General features: G+C 43.0%; 1 protein-coding gene across 2 annotated transcripts in view; it reads right to left on the bottom strand.

The window, feature by feature from the left end:
- Nucleotides 1–15,547, bottom strand: part of LOC119937489 (ATP-binding cassette sub-family A member 9-like) — a 55,701-nt gene extending 40,154 nt beyond the window's left edge. Inside the window, exons 1-10 of one of the 2 annotated variants that reach the window (XM_038757006.1) lie at nucleotides 15,323–15,546; nucleotides 14,326–14,487; nucleotides 12,868–12,969; nucleotides 11,759–11,966; nucleotides 10,877–11,041; nucleotides 9,521–9,627; nucleotides 7,363–7,589; nucleotides 5,916–6,051; nucleotides 4,834–5,019; nucleotides 1,518–1,641 (exon numbers count right to left, since the gene is read on the bottom strand). In XM_038757006.1, coding sequence (XP_038612934.1) covers nucleotides 1,518–1,641; nucleotides 4,834–5,019; nucleotides 5,916–6,051; nucleotides 7,363–7,589; nucleotides 9,521–9,627; nucleotides 10,877–11,041; nucleotides 11,759–11,966; nucleotides 12,868–12,963 — 1,249 coding nt within the window. In that variant the 5' untranslated portion in view covers nucleotides 12,964–12,969; nucleotides 14,326–14,487; nucleotides 15,323–15,546. Of the gene's footprint in view, nucleotides 1–1,517; nucleotides 1,642–4,833; nucleotides 5,020–5,915; nucleotides 6,052–7,362; nucleotides 7,590–9,520; nucleotides 9,628–10,876; nucleotides 11,042–11,758; nucleotides 11,967–12,867; nucleotides 12,970–14,325; nucleotides 14,488–15,322 lie in introns of both variants that reach the window. The other variant, XM_038757005.1, reaches the window with a different exon arrangement.
- Between the last annotated feature and the right edge of the window lie 1,721 nt (nucleotides 15,548–17,268).

The following is a 17,268-nucleotide window of genomic DNA, read 5'->3' as shown; positions in this document are numbered from 1 at the left end:
TTAGGAGATTTCGAAGGACACTTCCCTGTCCAATGACTCTTTACGATGTGCCTCAGATAGATGAATTACAACAACTAATTAGAGATTGTAGTGGAAACTAGATGCTAGGGTCACATGAAGGTGAGAAAAACAACAGAAAGCACTTTAAGAATCGTACTGCTTTCACTATCGGGCAAACAAATTCTCAAAGTTATTGTTATGTCACAGGGAGGCGGGGGCGGAACACATTTCTAGCAGAACAGAACCAAAACAGATGGTTGTTGTGTGAGGAGAAATGTGTTTACAGAAAAAGAATTCTGGCCAGATAGCCCAACCCTAGAGGCAAACCAGAGTCAGGCTCCTGTTTGTGCCAATATTTATCTTCGTCCTGTGAGAATGAGAATCTTTTAAAAAAGACGAGGTTGGAATAGCGGCGGGGGAGAGAGAAGGGGATGCACACATCTTCCCCTTCCTTAAACATTTCTCTTTCTTCCATGCTCCAGCCAGCTGAGGAAGGTGGCAGACGGGAAGAGAGGGGAGAAGAATTTTGGTGTAGTGGAAAAAGTCCGTGCTGGGAATCAGAGGACTTGGTTTCTAATCCTGTCTCTGCCATTTGTCTGCTCTGGGACCTTGGCTGAGTCATTTGACTTCTCTGGGCCTCTCATCCGTAAAATGGAGATTAAGACTGGGAGCCTCAAGTGGGGCTGTGTCTGACCTGACTAGCCTGTATCTACCCCAGTTTCTACTGCAGTGTCTGGCCCATAATAAACACTTGACAAATTGACAATTTTTTTTTAAAAGGATCGATCCCAGAGTTGACAGAGGTGAGGCAATCCTCCCACAGCCTGGAGAGTGAGTTTATGCAGTGGCGGAGGGAATGATCCAGACAGTAACTCCCCAAAACATCAGGTTATGGCACATAATTGATGTTATTTATTGAATGCTTACTGGGTCTAGAGGACTATACTAAGCGCTTAGAATAATAATGGTATTTGTTATGTGCTTACTATGTACCAGGCATTGTACTAAGCACTGGGGTGGATACAAGCAAATTGGATTGGACACAGTCCCTGACCGATGTGGGGCTCACATTCTTAATCTCTATTTTACAGATGAGATAACTGAGGCACAGAGAAGTTAAGTGATTTGCCCAAAGTCACACAGCAGACAAGAATACAATGGAGCTGACAGACATGATCCCTGCTCTCCAACAGCTTACAATCAATCCATTATATTTACTGAGCACTAACTGTGAGCAAAGCACGGTATTAAGCACTTGGGAGACTACAGTAACTTGTCTGCTGTGTGATCTTAGGCAAGTCACTTACACTTCTCTGTGCCTCAGTTACCTCATCTGTAAAATGGGGATTAGGACCATGTGCCCCACGTGGGACATGGACTGTGTCCAACCTGATTAGCTTGTATCTAACCCAGTGCTTAATACAGTGCCTGGCATATAATAAGCACCTAACAAATACCATAAAAAACGGGAGTCTGGGGGGAAATTCCCTGGAAATGTGTATGAATACACTACTTACCGGGCAGGAGTTTGTCAAAATACACTGTCAATGCCATATAGAGAACAGTATCCAGGAGCAACATGACAAAAGTTGCCATCATTAGGGAGGAATCTCCCTGAGGGTCATTATCGAAGACAATCATCTGAAACAATAAAATATATGTGCTAAAAGAGAAAATGGACAGTTGGAAAGGAAATGATCAGTAGGACTTTAGGTTCCGCCTTTCCTCATGCTCAGCCAAACTACTGTATAATAGATGTTTGATTCGGTCAATCAGTTGCATTGATCGCTTACCGTGTGCAGAGCACTGGACTAAGCGCCTGGGAGAGTATAATAACTTGAGTTGGTAGACTCATGCCCTATCCCCAATCAATCAGTGGTATTCATTAAGTACTTACTGTGTGCACAGCACTGTACTACACACTTGGGAGAGTACGCTATAACAGTGTTGGGAGACAGATTCTATGCCCACAACCAATCAATAGTATTTACTGAGAGCTTACTGCTGTTGGCAGAGTACTGTACCAAGTGCTTAAGAAAGTACAAATCAACCGAATTGATAGACACATTCCCTGCCAGCACCCATCTTAAAGTTTAGAGGCATTTAGAAGTTTAGAATACAGGCATTTTGGTTTCTCAAAAGGTGGTATTGTCACGTAAGCAGCAATTGACGGAGATCAGAATAACTAGAGAGGGAATGAAGCTTAATAGGAAGAGTCTGGACCTGGGAATTGGGAGACTGACTGATAGGGACCAATGCTGCCACTGGTCTGCTGTATGACCTTGGGCAAGTCACTTAACCTCTCTGGGCCATGATTTCCCCCTCTGTAAAAGAGAGATAAGAATGCTAGTCTTCTTACCTCTAAGGTTGGGAATTCATGTCTGATCTGATTATTTCATCTATACCACTTAGCACAGTGCTAGACAGACAGTGAGCACTTAACTCCCATAATTATTATATCAATCAATCAACAGTATTTATGGAGTACTTACTATGTGCAGAGCACTGTGCTGAGTACTTGGAAGAGTACAATTCAAAAGAGAGGGTGCGCACATTCCCTCTCCATAAACTTGCAGTCTATAAAGCTAGAGGGAAAATGGCATATACTACACTACACTACAGTTCCACAGATTCACCATTTGACCATTTGACGACCACTGACTCTCCCTTCAAAGCCCTACTGAGAGCTCACCTCCTCCAGGAGGCCTTCCCAGACTGAGCCCCCTCCTTCCTCTCCCCCTAATCCCCCTCCCCATTCCCCCTGCCTTACTTCCTTCCCCTCCCCACAGCACCTGTATATACGTATATATGTTTGTACATATTTATTACTCTATTTATTTTACTTGTACATATTTATTCTATTTATTTTATTTGGTTTATATGTTTTGTTTTGTTGTCTGTCTCACCCTTCTAGACTGTGAGCCTGCTGTTGGGTAGGGACCGTCTCTATATGTTGCTAACTTGTACTTCCCAAGCGCTTAGTAGAGTGCTCTGCACACAGTAAGCGCTCAATAAATATGACTGAATGAATGAATGAATGAATGACCATTTCTGTTACTTCCCAATTCCAAGAACAACTTGAAGACAACTGAAAGCATGCACCAGTCTAAGAAGCCCAGTATGGGACAGAGACAGTGTCTAATCTGCTTATCTTGTATCATCATCATCATCAATCGTATTTATTGAGCGCTTACTATGTGCAGAGCACTGTACTAAGCTCTTGGGAAGTACAAATTGGCAACATATAGAGACAGTCCCTACCCCACAGTGGGCTCACAGTCTAAAAGTGTATCTTGTATCTACCTTAGTGTTTGGCATAATGCTGGGGCACCTATTAAGTACATAATATATATGTAGCATTACAATTAGGGTATTAACATAAAAGAAATGTTGAGAATTAATTGTTCAGTGAATCAGTGTTTCCTGATTGTGCCAGGATCGGCAGCCGTAAGGGAAGGCAGCACGGCCTAGTGGAAAGAGCCCGGGCCTGAGTGCCAAACGACCTTAGGTTTTCATCCTGGCTCCACTACTTTGTCGGCTGTGTGGCCTTGGGCAAGTCACTTCACTTCTCTGTGCCTCAGTTACCTCATCTGCAAAAAGTCGGTAGACACGTTCCCTGCCCACCACGAGCTTACAAGTCTAGAGGGGGAGGCAGACATTAATAGAAATAATTTATAATATATAATTTAGATATATACTTAAGTACTGTGGGGTTCAGGATAGGGCAAATATCAAATGCCCTAGAGTCACAGATCTAAGTGCACAGATGACACAGAAGGGAGAGCGAGCTGAGGAAAAGAGGGCGTAATCGGGGAAGGCCTCTTGGAAGAGATGTGACCTTGATAAGGCTTTGAAGGGGAGGAGAGGGGTGGTCTGGTGCATATGGAGGGGGACGGAGTTCCAGGTTAGCGGGGAAGACACGGGAAAGGGGTCGACGGTAAAATAGACAAGATTGGAAGAAAGTAAGTTGTGCTAGCAGAGTGAAGTGTGCAGGCTGGGTTGTAGGAGGAGATCAGTGAGGTGAGGTAGGTTAGGGCGACCTGATTGAGTGTTTTAAAGCCTATGGTGAAGAGGCTGATGCAGAGGGCAACCAACGGAGGTTCTTCGGGAGTGAGGAGACGTGGACTGAACGTTTTGATAGAAAAATGACACATGAAGTAGAGTGAAGTATGGACTAGAGTACGGGTGAGACAGGGACATCAGCGAGGAGACGGACGCAGTAGTCAAGGCGGGATAGGATAAGTGCTTCGATGAACACAGTAGCAGTTTGGATGGAAAGGAAAGGGCAGATTTTAGCCGTGCTGTGAAAGCAGAACTGACAGGATTTGGTGATAGACTGAATAAGTGGGTTGAATGAGGGATAAGAGTCGAGGACAACATCAAGGTTAAAGGTTTGAGAGATTTGGAGGATTGTGGTACTGTCTATAGAGATGGGAAAGATAAAGGGCGGACTGGGTGTGTGTGGGAAGATAAGGAGTTCGTTTTGGACATGTTTCGTTTGAGGTGTTGGCAAGACAATCCAGATAGAGGTAGTGTAAGAACACAGGTCTGGGAATCAGAGGACCTAGGTTCTAATCCCAGCTACACTGCTTCTCTGCTGTGTGACCTTGGCCAAGTCATTAAACTTCTCTGTGCTTTACTTTTCTTATCTGTAAAAGAGTGATTCGATATCTGTTCTCCTTCCTACTTGGACTGTGAGGACCACATGGGACAGGGACTGTGTCCAATCTAACTTGTATCCCCAGTGCTTAAAACAATATTTGACACACAGTAAGTGTTTAACAAATACCACAATTATTCGCATATCATAATTATCATTATTCAGACTCTTACCTGAACTATTCCAGTAGTGAAAGCAAAGGGACTGAGAAGACTTAAAATCCATTCCAAAGATACAGGAAGTTTCCTATACAATACCAAAATGCCCAAACATCCCCAAAATAGGGTCAGGAAGAACACAGCCAAGCCAGTAAGAACAGGCCTCCTGATTAACACGCTCAGCAGGAAAGTCAGAGCGATCTAGGGTGGGGAAAAGAGAGTCCATGTCAATATCAATCGGTGTCAGTATCAATTAATCAATGGCATTTATTGAGCATCAACAACAGCAGAATCGAATGAGAACTCCCAGTTGGCAAAGTGCTATTTGGCACTTGGAGAATACAGAAAAGAAGTCATGTGTCATATTCCTACCCTCAAGGAGCTTACTAGGGGAAACAGCAGGGAGGGTGCTATGAAAATACTGTTCCGAGAGTGAGAGAATCCATTCATGTAATTGGAGAAAGTGAAGAAATGAACAGTTAACAGATAAAAACTTAAGTACTTCAGTAGTTGTCCGTATGACAGAACTAGGACAGGACTAAGACAGCACAGTACTCTGAACAAAGTAATCACTCAATAAATATGATTGACTGAACGAATAAAGGAAAGGAAGGCCTGTGGGGGGAGAGGGGGATTAATCAGGAAATGCCTCCTGCTGATGGTGACATGTTATGGAGGCTCTGAAGGAGGGGAAAGGAGGCAAGACACAGAGGAAGTTTGATGAAGGGGGAAAGGTAACATCTGTTACTCTGGAAATGGTCCCACAGTAATGCAGTTTTTTCAATATGAAGATTATTTTTCATACTTCTGGGCAATCTCATCTAGAAAGAAAGAAATCATCCTAAAAATTCAGAGAACTAAGAAAAAAGGTTCTCTTGTTTCTCGAACCGTGAGCCCGCATAAAAAGACCTGGGTGTTTTGGAGCAAGGACGTTAGCATCCGATCTCAGCCACTTTTAGAAACTTGGGAAAAATCTCTGGACAAAACATAAAAGGGTGGTGACCAATAAGTCAATTGTAAGAATGCTAGGTAGCGTAAAAAAAAAAAGTCAATCAAGACCTGAAATGGAGGAATTGATTCTCTTTTCAGAAACTCACCAAAGACAGGCCATACAGGATAAACAGTGAAAAGATTGTGAAGAAGCCAGTCATATATACAATCTCGGATGTCAACAGCGCCAGAAGGGTGGCTATGACGGAGACAAAACCAGCATACAGCACACCCCACGACAGCCTAAACCAAAGGCAGAGCGGAGATGGAGACATTTTCATGCAGCAGAAAAAAATTCGTGATATTTTAAAATTTAAATCATTCTAGAAATTTATAATTTAGCAAAACACCCCCTTCCTACAAGTCAAGATAAAGAGGGACACCCTGCCCCCCAAACAAATAAATTCCAACAAAACAGGTAATCCCAGCTCCTAATTGGATGCCTCAGGAGAGAAGAACAATGAGTCATCAGGCGAGGCTAAGGTAAGAAAAGAGTGGACCATAATGGACTGCAAGTGCCTACCCAATTCTGGGTCACCAATCTAAAATGGTCGGGGGGAGCGGGGCATGCGGGGCTCTGAGCACCAAGGACATAGCCAAATCCCACTTGATACCTCATGGCTGAAGGGATGGCATGATTGGGAAAGTGGGAAGATTTTTAATAATAATAATAATAATGATGGCATTTGTTAAGCACTTATTATGTGCAAAGCACTGTTCTAAGCGCTGGGGGGGATACAATGTGATCAGGTTGTCCCACGTGGGGCTCACAGTCTTAATCCCCGTTTTACAGATGAGGGAACTGAGGCTCAGAGAAGTTAAGTGACTTGCCCAAGGTCACACAGCTGACAAGTGGAGGAGCCAGGATTCGAACCCATGACCTCTGGCTCCCAAGCCCAGGCTCTTTCCACCGAGCCACGCTGCTTCTCTATAGCAATCAATAGCAATGGCACAGTACTCGGTGCTTGGGAGAATACAATACAATTTGTAGACATAATCCCTGTCCTCAGGGATAATAATAATAATAATAACAAATACCACAATAATAATAATAATTATACCATTATTATTATTATTATTATTATTATTATTATTATTATTATTATTATGGTATTTGTTAAGCACTTACTATGTGCCAGGCACTGGACTAAGCGCTGGGGTGCATACAACCAAATCAAGTTGGACACAGTCACTGTCCCATTTGGGGCTTGCAGTCTCGATCCCCATTTTACAGCTGAGGAAAGTGGGGCACAGAGAAGTGAAGTGACTTGCCCAAGGTCACACAGCAGACAAGTGGCAAAGGTGGGATTAGAACCCAGGTCCTTCCGACTCCCAGGCATGGACTCTATCCACCAGGTCAGGCTGTTTACAATCTAGTGGGGAGAACGGACCCTGACATGAGTTACACTTAAGAGAAAGGAGACATGGATTAGTGTGAAACTAATAAGGAATGTAAATCGGTATGATCTGGGGATGTTTCGCTCCTTAGGATCATCTTTTTATTGTGATGTTCATTCAGTTGTGGTCTATTAATCATAAGGTGTCAGGACTTACCAGAAGGCAGTATCCTTAAGACCCATCAACTTCATCAACTCCTTACGCCTTTTTCTCTCCCGGGTGACATGGAGTGACAGAAAGTAGGTGAAGGGGGAGAATGAAATCACGGAGAAGAAAATGCAGAAATCATACATAACTCCATGCTGAGCAATGAACGATTCGACTTTCATAGTGATCCCATTAATGGACATCAAATCCTTCATCACTGAGTGATTGGTTGTGACCTAGGGCAAGATATTAACCAAGTCATTACATTCGACTATAGGATTAATAATAATATTCATTCATTCATTCAATCATATTTACTGAGTGCTTACTGTGTGCAGAGCACTGTACTAAGCGCTTGGGAAGCACAAGTTGGCAACATATAGAGACGGTCCCTACCCAACAGTGGGCTCACAGTCTAGAAGGGGGGGGGGAGACAGAGAACAAAACAAAACATATTATCAAAATAAAATAAATAGAATAAACATGTACAAATAAAATTAATAAATAAATAGAGTAATAAATACATACAAACATATATACACAGTAAGAGATACTGGCATTTGTTAAGTGCTTACTGTGTGCCAAATGCTGTGCAAATATAATCAGATTTGTTGTAGTCCCAGTTGAACAGGGAACACACAGTCTAAGGTGGGAGGAGACTACTTGTACATATCTATTCTATTCTATTTATTTTATTTTGTTAGCATGTTTGGTTTGGTTCTCTGTCTCCCCCTTTTAGACTGTGAGCCCACTATTAGGTAGGGACTGTCTCTATATGTTGCCAACTTGTACTTCCCAAGCGCTTAGTACAGTGCTCTGCATACAGTAAGCGCTCAATAAATACGATTGATGATGATGATGATGATGAGACTAGGGATTGAATCCCCATTTTACAGATGAGGACACTGAGGCGCAAGAGAAGTTTAAGTGATGTTCTATTTCTGAATAACGTGTTTCTGACTAGATCCCAAGGTTAGCAACTTTTCCTTTTTCCCTTATGCCTGTTTTCCCCCTCTCAGACTGGGATCTGACCGTTCCTTTCCTGGGGCTCAACTCACAATGGGTACTTGATAAATACCATCAACATCACCCATCTTTTCACAGGGGACTACATGGAGTGGGAAGAGCTAAATTGCCTTCCACCCGATACCCATCCATTAGTGTTATTTACTGAGCATGTACTGTGTGCAGAGCACTGTACTAAGCACTTGGGAAAGTATAACACAACACAGTCGGTAGACACAGACCAATCCTAGCTCCGCCACTCATTTGCTGTGTGACTTGCAGCAAGCCACTGAAATTTTCTGTGCCTCAGTTACCTCATCTGTAAAACAGGGAGAGATTGAATCCTCCTCCCTCCTTCTTAGACTGTGAGTCGCATGTGGTACAGGGACTGTGAGCCCACTGTTGGGGAGGGACTGTCTCTATATGTTGCCAATTTGCACTTCCCAAGCGCTTAGTACAGTGCTCTGCACATAGTAAGTGCTCAATAAATACGATTGATGATGATGAGGATGACTGTGTCTGACCTGATTATCTTGTACCTTACCAACACATTGCCTGGCACATAGGAAACACTTATCAAGTACCAAGAACAAACAAACAAATAAATAAATAAAATTCACAGATTCCTTTTTGTCTCTGAAACTTGACAATATTATTTTTCAAAATTAACAATGCAAATGTGATTCAGAACTGTTCACCCCAAGAGGAATTAGATGGGTAATTAAATACCTATTGAACGGGCAAAGGGCTAAAGTCTGTTTTGTTCTTCCAGGCTAATGTTTATTCAAGCATCTAGCAAAGGACAAGGTTATTGTTTGGACTTTTATCTCTGTCCTTCACCTCAAGAGGGTGATATGAAAGACCTCTAGGTCCTTTTTTTTTTCTTCAACTGGCTTGTCCAAATTCACTATGCTGTCAATCCTAGGACTAATTGTTAATGAAATCCAAACCATTAATTAGATACGCCTTGAGTCACTGTTCATGTTCTAAGTCTTTAGACTGCACACAATTCCCGTTCTTAACCCCTCGGGCTGACAAAAAGAAATGTTAATTTACCTACGCAGGTACACTCATGAACAGTTTGAATTTCTTAACCTCTCTGGTTGGTGCCAATCTGCAAATAAACAAATAAGCTGTGGACAAATTCAACTCTTCTACTTACTTCTATAATTGCGGCATTAAGGCTAGCTTGGAAAGGAATAAAACCATAGTTCCAAAATGTCGAAATCATACATTTGAAAACTCCTTCTTGGAACTCTGAGCAATGAGCTTTTTAAAAAAAGAAAAGAAATAAGAGTCACGATTAACAGATTAACGATTAATGATAACTGGATATAGACTTTCCTTCGGGTTGGCTCTCGTAGTAAATGATAACCAATTTGGCATAGGTGGAAAATGCAACCTTGAACCCTATCCTGCATTCTTTGATCCTGGAAAGAAGTTAGGCACGGAAGCTTAAGGGTAGCATTTACTGAAAACCAACTTGTTTATTCCAAAAGAGCAACTCACACAGGCAGTTAAAGGAGAAGGAACAAATTTAGGGAATGGAAAATAAACGATGGACTAGTTGCTGAGGGCCACTGAAAAGCAAGTTATGTTAGACCGTCCCCTGTGTGGGTCAGGGATTGTGTCCATCTTTATTCTCTTAATAATAATAATAATAATAGCATTATTAAGCACTTACTATGTGCAAAGCACTGTTCTAAGCGCTGGGGAGGTTACAAGGTGATCAGGTTGTCCCACAGGGGGCTCACAGTCTTAATGCCCATTTTACAGATGAGGGAACTGAGGCCCAGAGAAGTTAAGTGACTTGCTCAAAGTCACACAGCTGACAATTGGCGGAGCTGGGATTTGAACCCATGACCTCTGACGCCAAAGCCTGTGCTCTTTCCACTGAACCACGCTGCTTCTCCCTAAGCCAGCGCTTAGCATATAGTAAGCGCTTAACAAATACCACAATTAATGACATTCCTTGCCTTAGTGAATCAGATTCATCCTATACCCATTTTGGGAATATTCACAGAATGTGCTGTTGTAGTGGTTTTAAAATCATTTTTACTTCACACTTTCAACCATGGAGGCAAATCAATCAATCAGTGGTATTCACTGAGTGTTTACTGTGTGCAGAGCATGACACTGAGTGCTTGGGAAAGTACAACGTGTGGCTCAATGGAAAGAGCACGGGCTTTGGAGTCAGAGGTCATGGGTTCAAATCCTGACTCTGCCAACCGTCAGCTGTGTGACTTTGGGCAAGTCACTTAACTTCTCTGTGCCTCAGTTACCTCAGCTGTAAAAATGGGGATTAAAACTGTGAGCCCCCCCGTGGGACAACCTGATCACCTTGTAACCTCCCCAGCGCTTAGAACAGTGCTTTGCACATAGTAAGTGCTTAACAAATACCATCGTTATTACCATTATTACAATGTAAGAGACTTGCTAGACGCTATCTCTACCCACAAGAAGCTTACAGTCTTCGGCGGGGTGACAGACATTAAAAATAGAAAAAAAGAAAAGGTACCTGAATGATCCATGAATTCATTGGTGAATGGGACTCTATAAGCCCAGTTAAACTTCAGCTGATAGGAGAAGGTATCTTTAAAGATGATTCCCACAACCTCAGAATGATTTTCCTGAGAGTATGTATCCAGGGTTTCTAGATCTTCAACGGGAATGACTTCTGCGTCTGTCGCATTATGAAGAAGCAAAAACTGAGATTATTTTTCCACATCAATTATGGCTGGTAGTTCACTGTTGGCAGGGAATGTGTGCTATACTGTTGTGTTATACTCTCCCAAGTGCTTGGTACAGTGTATTAGCACGTAGGATGTGCTCAATAAATATGAATGATTGATTGCAAAGGTGACCCAGAATGGGGTAGGACAAGAGGGAATAAGGGCTTAGCAGGGGAAGGCCTCTTGGAGTAGAGACACTTTTAATATGGCTTTGATTTGGGGAAAGTGATCATCTGACAGATATGAAGGGGCCGGGGGAAGGTGCGGGAGGCCAGGCGTTTCAGGACAGAGACGGGAAGTGGGCAAAAGTTTGGCGGTGAAATAGACAAGAGCAAGGTACAGTGAGTAGGTTGGCATCAAAGGACCGAAATGTGCGGGCTGGGTTTTAGCAAGGAATCAGGGAGCTTAGGTAAGAGGGGGCAAGCTGACTGAATGCCTTAAAGCTAATGTGACACATTTCTATTTGATGCGGAGGTGGATGGGCAACCACTGGAGGTTCTTGAGGAGTGAGGAAACATGGACTGAACGTTTTTGAAGACAAGTGATCCGGGCAGTAGAGTGAAGTATGGACTGGAGTGGGGAGAGGCAGGACGTATTTAGTGTTGAAAGAAAAAAAGATAGAATTATGGTATCTACCAGTGACTATTCCCATCCATGTTTGTCCACACCTTTCATAAAAGAAGCAGTGGCCATTATCTTCATGATCGCTTCTGTCGTCGGGGTGAGTGGCGTATAGGCACATACAAAGTGCGTGTCACTGAATGCATCGATGCTTCCGAGGTCTTGGGAAGGAAGTTCAGGGAACAGCTTCAGTTCCGGAAATACTGAAATGAATGTCAGCTGCAGCAGTAATAGGGCCAGGGGGAATGACCATTCCTGAACGATCCGGGACAAAAATAAAAGCAAATTAGAAGGTTGGCACCACCAGGAACATCTGGATTTTCCTTTTCTTCTGTTAGGTATCTTCAACAGTGATCCCCCATTTTTATTGTACTTCTTAAGCACTTACTATGTGCCAAACACTGGCCTAGGCAATAGGGTAGACACAAGATAATCAGGTCGTACACGGTCCCTGTCCCACATGAGGCGCTCAGTTTAAATAGGAGGGAGTAGGATATAATCTCCATTTTATAGTTGAGGGAACTGAGGCACAGAGAAGTGAAGTGACTTGCCCAAGGCCACACAGCAGACAAGTGGTGGAGCTGGGATTAGGAAGTAGCATGGCCTAGTGGAAAGAACATGACTGTGGAAGGATGTGGGTTTTAATCCCGGCTTCGCCACGTCTGCTGTGTTACCTTGGGCAAGTCACTTAACTTCTCTGTACCTCAGTTACCTCATCTGTAAAATGGGGATTAAGATGGTGAGCCCCATGTGGGGCATGGACTGGGACCAACTGGATTCTTTTGTATCTACCCCAGCGCTTAGAACAGTACTTAGAACATAGTAAGTGCTTAACAAATACCAAAATTATTATTAGTAGTAGTAGTAGTAGTAGTAGTAGTAGTAGTAGTAGTAGTAATTCTCCAAGTTCTTCAATTCTCCAAATCCCAGGCCTTGTGGTCCTTCCACCAGGTCATGCTGCTTCCCTGACCAATTGACTCATTGACATCAATGGGAGAATAATTCCAGCCAACCAAGCTGCCATGACAACTTTTCAGGGCTTTATCAAGGCAGCAAGGCTGTCGTTTAACCACTCCAGTCTCAGGGCCAGGCACAGGAGTTCTTTGAAGGATGTGTGTGTGCGCACAGGTGTGTAAACCTTGATTTTAAAACATACCAATAAGCACTCCTTCTTTACCCTCCATTTGACAAGCAAATTCTTCCACAGAAGGGCCCTGGTTTGCCGACACAAGCTTATCTTCTGCTTACTCATTTCGGCCTGGAGATTCAGAAAGGAAAAAGGGATGAGGCATAAGAAAGGGAAGGCTCACGGTGGGAAAGACTGAGAAATTCGACGTGATGTCCTAAAATTTCTAATCCTCACTGTGCTTTTGCTCATAACAGCTGTGTACAGCATATTCTTTTTGCAAGAAACTTGTTTGTTCACCCTTAGAGACATTACTTAGTGTCCTGCAAAGATTTTCTAGGAAACTTCTGAAAGTACTGTGGGTGAGTAAGGGGTTCCATAAAAGCTATTACTCAGTGGGCACTTGAATTCTAGCAGAATAAGCACAGTTATTGGCTCCATTTCCCTGGTCCCGAGAAGTACAGTGCTTTGCACAACATAGGTCCTCAGTGCAAAATAATGATGGATTGAGTTACAGAGACACTAATATCCTCCAGGTCTCCAGGACTGGGTTTTCTAGTCTTCCCCATTCAGCAGGGCCACAATGCTCCACTCTTCAGAATAGCGTGTCTACTAAGTTGGTCATTAGAAATTTCATCGACAGCTAGCCGAGAATATTAAAATGCTCGTCAGGCTCTCTCTCCCTCTCCTTGCCCCTCGTAGCACTAAGATCCATACTTATATTCTATTCCTTAATAATTGAGGTATTCCTTAAGCACCTACTATGTGCCTCACATTGAACTGAACAATAGAGTGGATAAAAGCTCACTGGATCGACACAGTCCCTGTCTCACATGGGCCTCACTTTCTTAATCCCCCTTTTACAGATGAGGTAACTGAGGCGCAGAGAATTTAAGTGATTTCCCCGAGGTCACAAGGCAGACAAGCGGCAGAGCCGGGATGAGAACCAAAGTCCTTCTGACCCCAAGGCCCGTGTCCTACCTACTAGGTCGAGCTGCTTCTCATATTCTTTCCCTTATTTATTCTCCATAGTTTAACTTAGCACCCAGCTCTTCCACTTGATCGTGTCTACTTATTCTATCGTGCTCTCCCGGGTATCAGTACAGTGCTCTGCACGCAGTTGGTGCTCAATCTATATTACTGCTTCGGAAAGACACGTCAAATTGTCTTTACTGTTACTATTAAGGAGAACAGAAGAAAAACAAGCTCCACATCACTCTAACTAAATGTGGGGCATCTCTAAGAGGGTGGTTTCCAGAGTTGATCCTTTTTGCTATCTTAATTATCACCCTGTTGTCTAATTTCTGGTTTGATACCGTTCCAAACTAAAGCCGAGGCAACTGCCGAACAAGTACCCTTGGGAGGGCACATGGATAACAACAAAAGGTCGCAGGAAGGTTTTGCGTGAAGACAGGGTTCATTGCAGATGGCTTCTGACAGCAAATCTGACATCTAGAGCATATTTATCACCCCAATCCCACTACTCACTCTGCAAAGGTCAGAGAGCTGGATCTGAAACCAGCTACTGTCCCTTTTGATAGCCGCTTTGGAATTGGTTCTTCTCTGCTGTATTCTTCAGCCAGTATATCATTTCTTAGTGGCGAAGGAAGCTCTTTTGGAAGGGCGATGAGCCAGCAAATGCGATAGGGTCTTCCTCAAAGGGATCGGAAAGAGTTAATTGTCTCTACACTGTGGCTACCTTAGCCCTCAGTCATCAAGGACAGACTGCAAGAATCTAGATGAGATCCCGAAATTGTTGCCAATTCAATCAACTGTATTTACTGAGTGCTTACGTATGTGCAGAACACTGTACTAAGCACTTGGGAGTGTACAATATAACAGAGTTGGTAGACATGTTCCTTGCCCACAAGGAACTTACAGTCACCTCCTACAAATCTTCAGTGCTCATCTTAACGGATTCAATTCTCTGCTTGGATGTGTATTTGGGAGTGAAATTCTTATCGACTTAGACCAGTGAGTTATTTTAAACTCATCTGCCAAAGGAATCCTGCCTCCTAGCTACCCATGCGATCCACTAATAACCAACATATTCGTTTTCCATAGGGGTTCAAAGGGTCCAGATCTGCATTTTCATGCGGCAAAGATAAAGTCTAATTGTCATCTGGTCCCTCAGGTTTAACAGCCTGGGATTCTGAGTCGCAGTTTGGACTGCAGAAGCGTTTTTTTCCATCTAATCCATCTTTTGTAAGGTGGAAAAAGCCCCCTCGAAATTCTCCGTAAATGACCCTCTGAAGCCAGACAAAAGACGTCCCAGTGTCTACAATTTAAAGCAGGAACAGAGGGAAGTTTTCGAACTTGGTCCCAGAAATCACTCATCTCTGCCAGTGCGCAGCTCACGACTTTTAACAGCTTCACCTAAATACCGCCCTATCTTTTCAAGGACCGAACTTGGTTTCTCCCCCTACATCCTAAACGCCACTATCGCATTTCTGAGAGCAAACACAAGCGATGGAGCTTAACTTACCGTCAGACGGGCTGGAGAAGGACAAGGAATCTCGATAAACTGTTGCTAATCCATTTGTCTCTTAGAGACCGGGAAATCCGTTCAAAATCCTTTCACTGTCTCGTGTGCGTAATGTCTTAAATGTTTGCTTATTCTTGTCAGTGCCTATTCAGCCTTGCTTCTAAAAGGGATCGTGTTCTCAATTACGTCAGGCTGCCAAAATGAACCGGTCACGTGATGACTTGAAGTAACCTTTCCATTTCTTTCTTCCCCTAACTGGATACGATGGCTGAACGCACTGAACTATAGGGGCCGTTTCATGAAAACAGATTATGTAATTCTAACTTTGGTGGTCAACTTCCAAGGCTAATGGGAAAGAGGCCAGATAACAAGTGTGGCAAGACCAGAGGGTGATGAACCCAGGATTCTCTTTAACTTAAAAAGGTGAAAGTCAAACTAGGGGAACGTGGGATGGAACAGGGTGGAACTTACAGTCTCTCTAGACTTTAAGCTCGATGTGGGCAGGGAATGGGTCTGTTTATTGTTATATTGTCCTCTCCCAAGCGCTTAGTACAGTGCTTTGCACCCAGTAAGTACTCAATAAATAAGATTGACTGACTGCCTGGAACAAGATGCATTTGGTTTAAAGGGAAATACTGGGGTGATATCTACCTTGTTGAATAAGGACATAGTGAGTTTATGAGAGTGACAAAAGTAGAGCAGCAACGGTAAAATGATGAAGAGAAGTAGTCAGGCTATTTACTAACTGCTTCATTGTACTAAGCACTTGGAAAAATACAGATTACTACTACATGTTCCCTGCCCACAGGGAGTCTACAGTGTATTTCTCTCCATCTCTTATTCTTCTCTTCACTGAAAAAAAATGAGCAAGAGAAGCAGTGTGGCCCTGTGGAAAGAGCGAGGAACAGAGAATCAGAGCACCTGCATTCGAATCCCAGGTCTGCATTTGCCCCTTGTGTGACCAAGGAAAAGTCACTTAACTTCTCCATTCTTTAGTTTCCTAATTTGTAAAATGGAGGTTCAATATCTCTTCTCCCTCCCTCTTGGACCCACTGTGGGATAGAGACTGTGTCCAACCTAATTATCTTCTGTCTCAATGTTTAAAACAGTGCTTGACAAATACTACAATTATTATTATAATTATTATCATGTACATGGGTTAGGAGAGGAAAAGCAAAGAAGCTTTTAGAACAGTACTTGCGGCTGTTGAACTTGGGGCAATGCCCATGTAGTACAGTTCCTATCTTGGACGCATTTTGTAGAAAATTCCAGAAGACTGTTTCCACCCTGTTGATTGGATTTACTCTTCAATTTGCTGTGCATAATGCAAGTCATTTGAAAAAATTATTTTCAGGTGGATTAAATGGAATGTGGAAATATCCAGGGAAAGTACAGGTTAGCCTGAATGAAGCCTTAAGTTTCAGGACCGAGTAACAATAGCGGTTCCCAATGAGAGATTCCATGCAAATCTATTCTGCGATGACATTTGACAGATCACTGGTTGACACATAATCAGTGTCCCTCCTTAAGGTGCTGTGGGGATGCAAGAGTGAGCTCATGACTGAGGCTGCACAGTTGCATACACATGACCCAGAATCCTTCCATTAAAAAACAAAAAACGAAATAACGAAAAAAGAGGGTCAAAGGAAAAATTCCAAATCAATCAAATGATCGTATTGAGCGCTTACTGTGCACAGAGGACTGTATTAAGTGCTTTATCTGCTGTATCTGCTAGGCCATGCTGTCCTCAGAATTCACTATCCGCCTTTCAAACTCCAATCATACAATCTAATTAAGGTTATTCAGATACTTCCTCCTAAGAATCAACTTGGTTCCCCATGTCTTCACTCCAACCCTATCAATTATTCTACTTTCCCGGGAACTTGGCTGCCTTTACCAAGAATCATGAAGCTTTGTGCCAGATTTGAAGAGCTGTATTTTTCCAG

This window comes from Tachyglossus aculeatus, chromosome 15, assembly GCF_015852505.1.
Source record: "Tachyglossus aculeatus isolate mTacAcu1 chromosome 15, mTacAcu1.pri, whole genome shotgun sequence".
Taxonomy (NCBI): Eukaryota; Metazoa; Chordata; class Mammalia; order Monotremata; family Tachyglossidae; genus Tachyglossus; species Tachyglossus aculeatus.
This window is presented reverse-complemented; position numbering and strand designations above follow the sequence as displayed.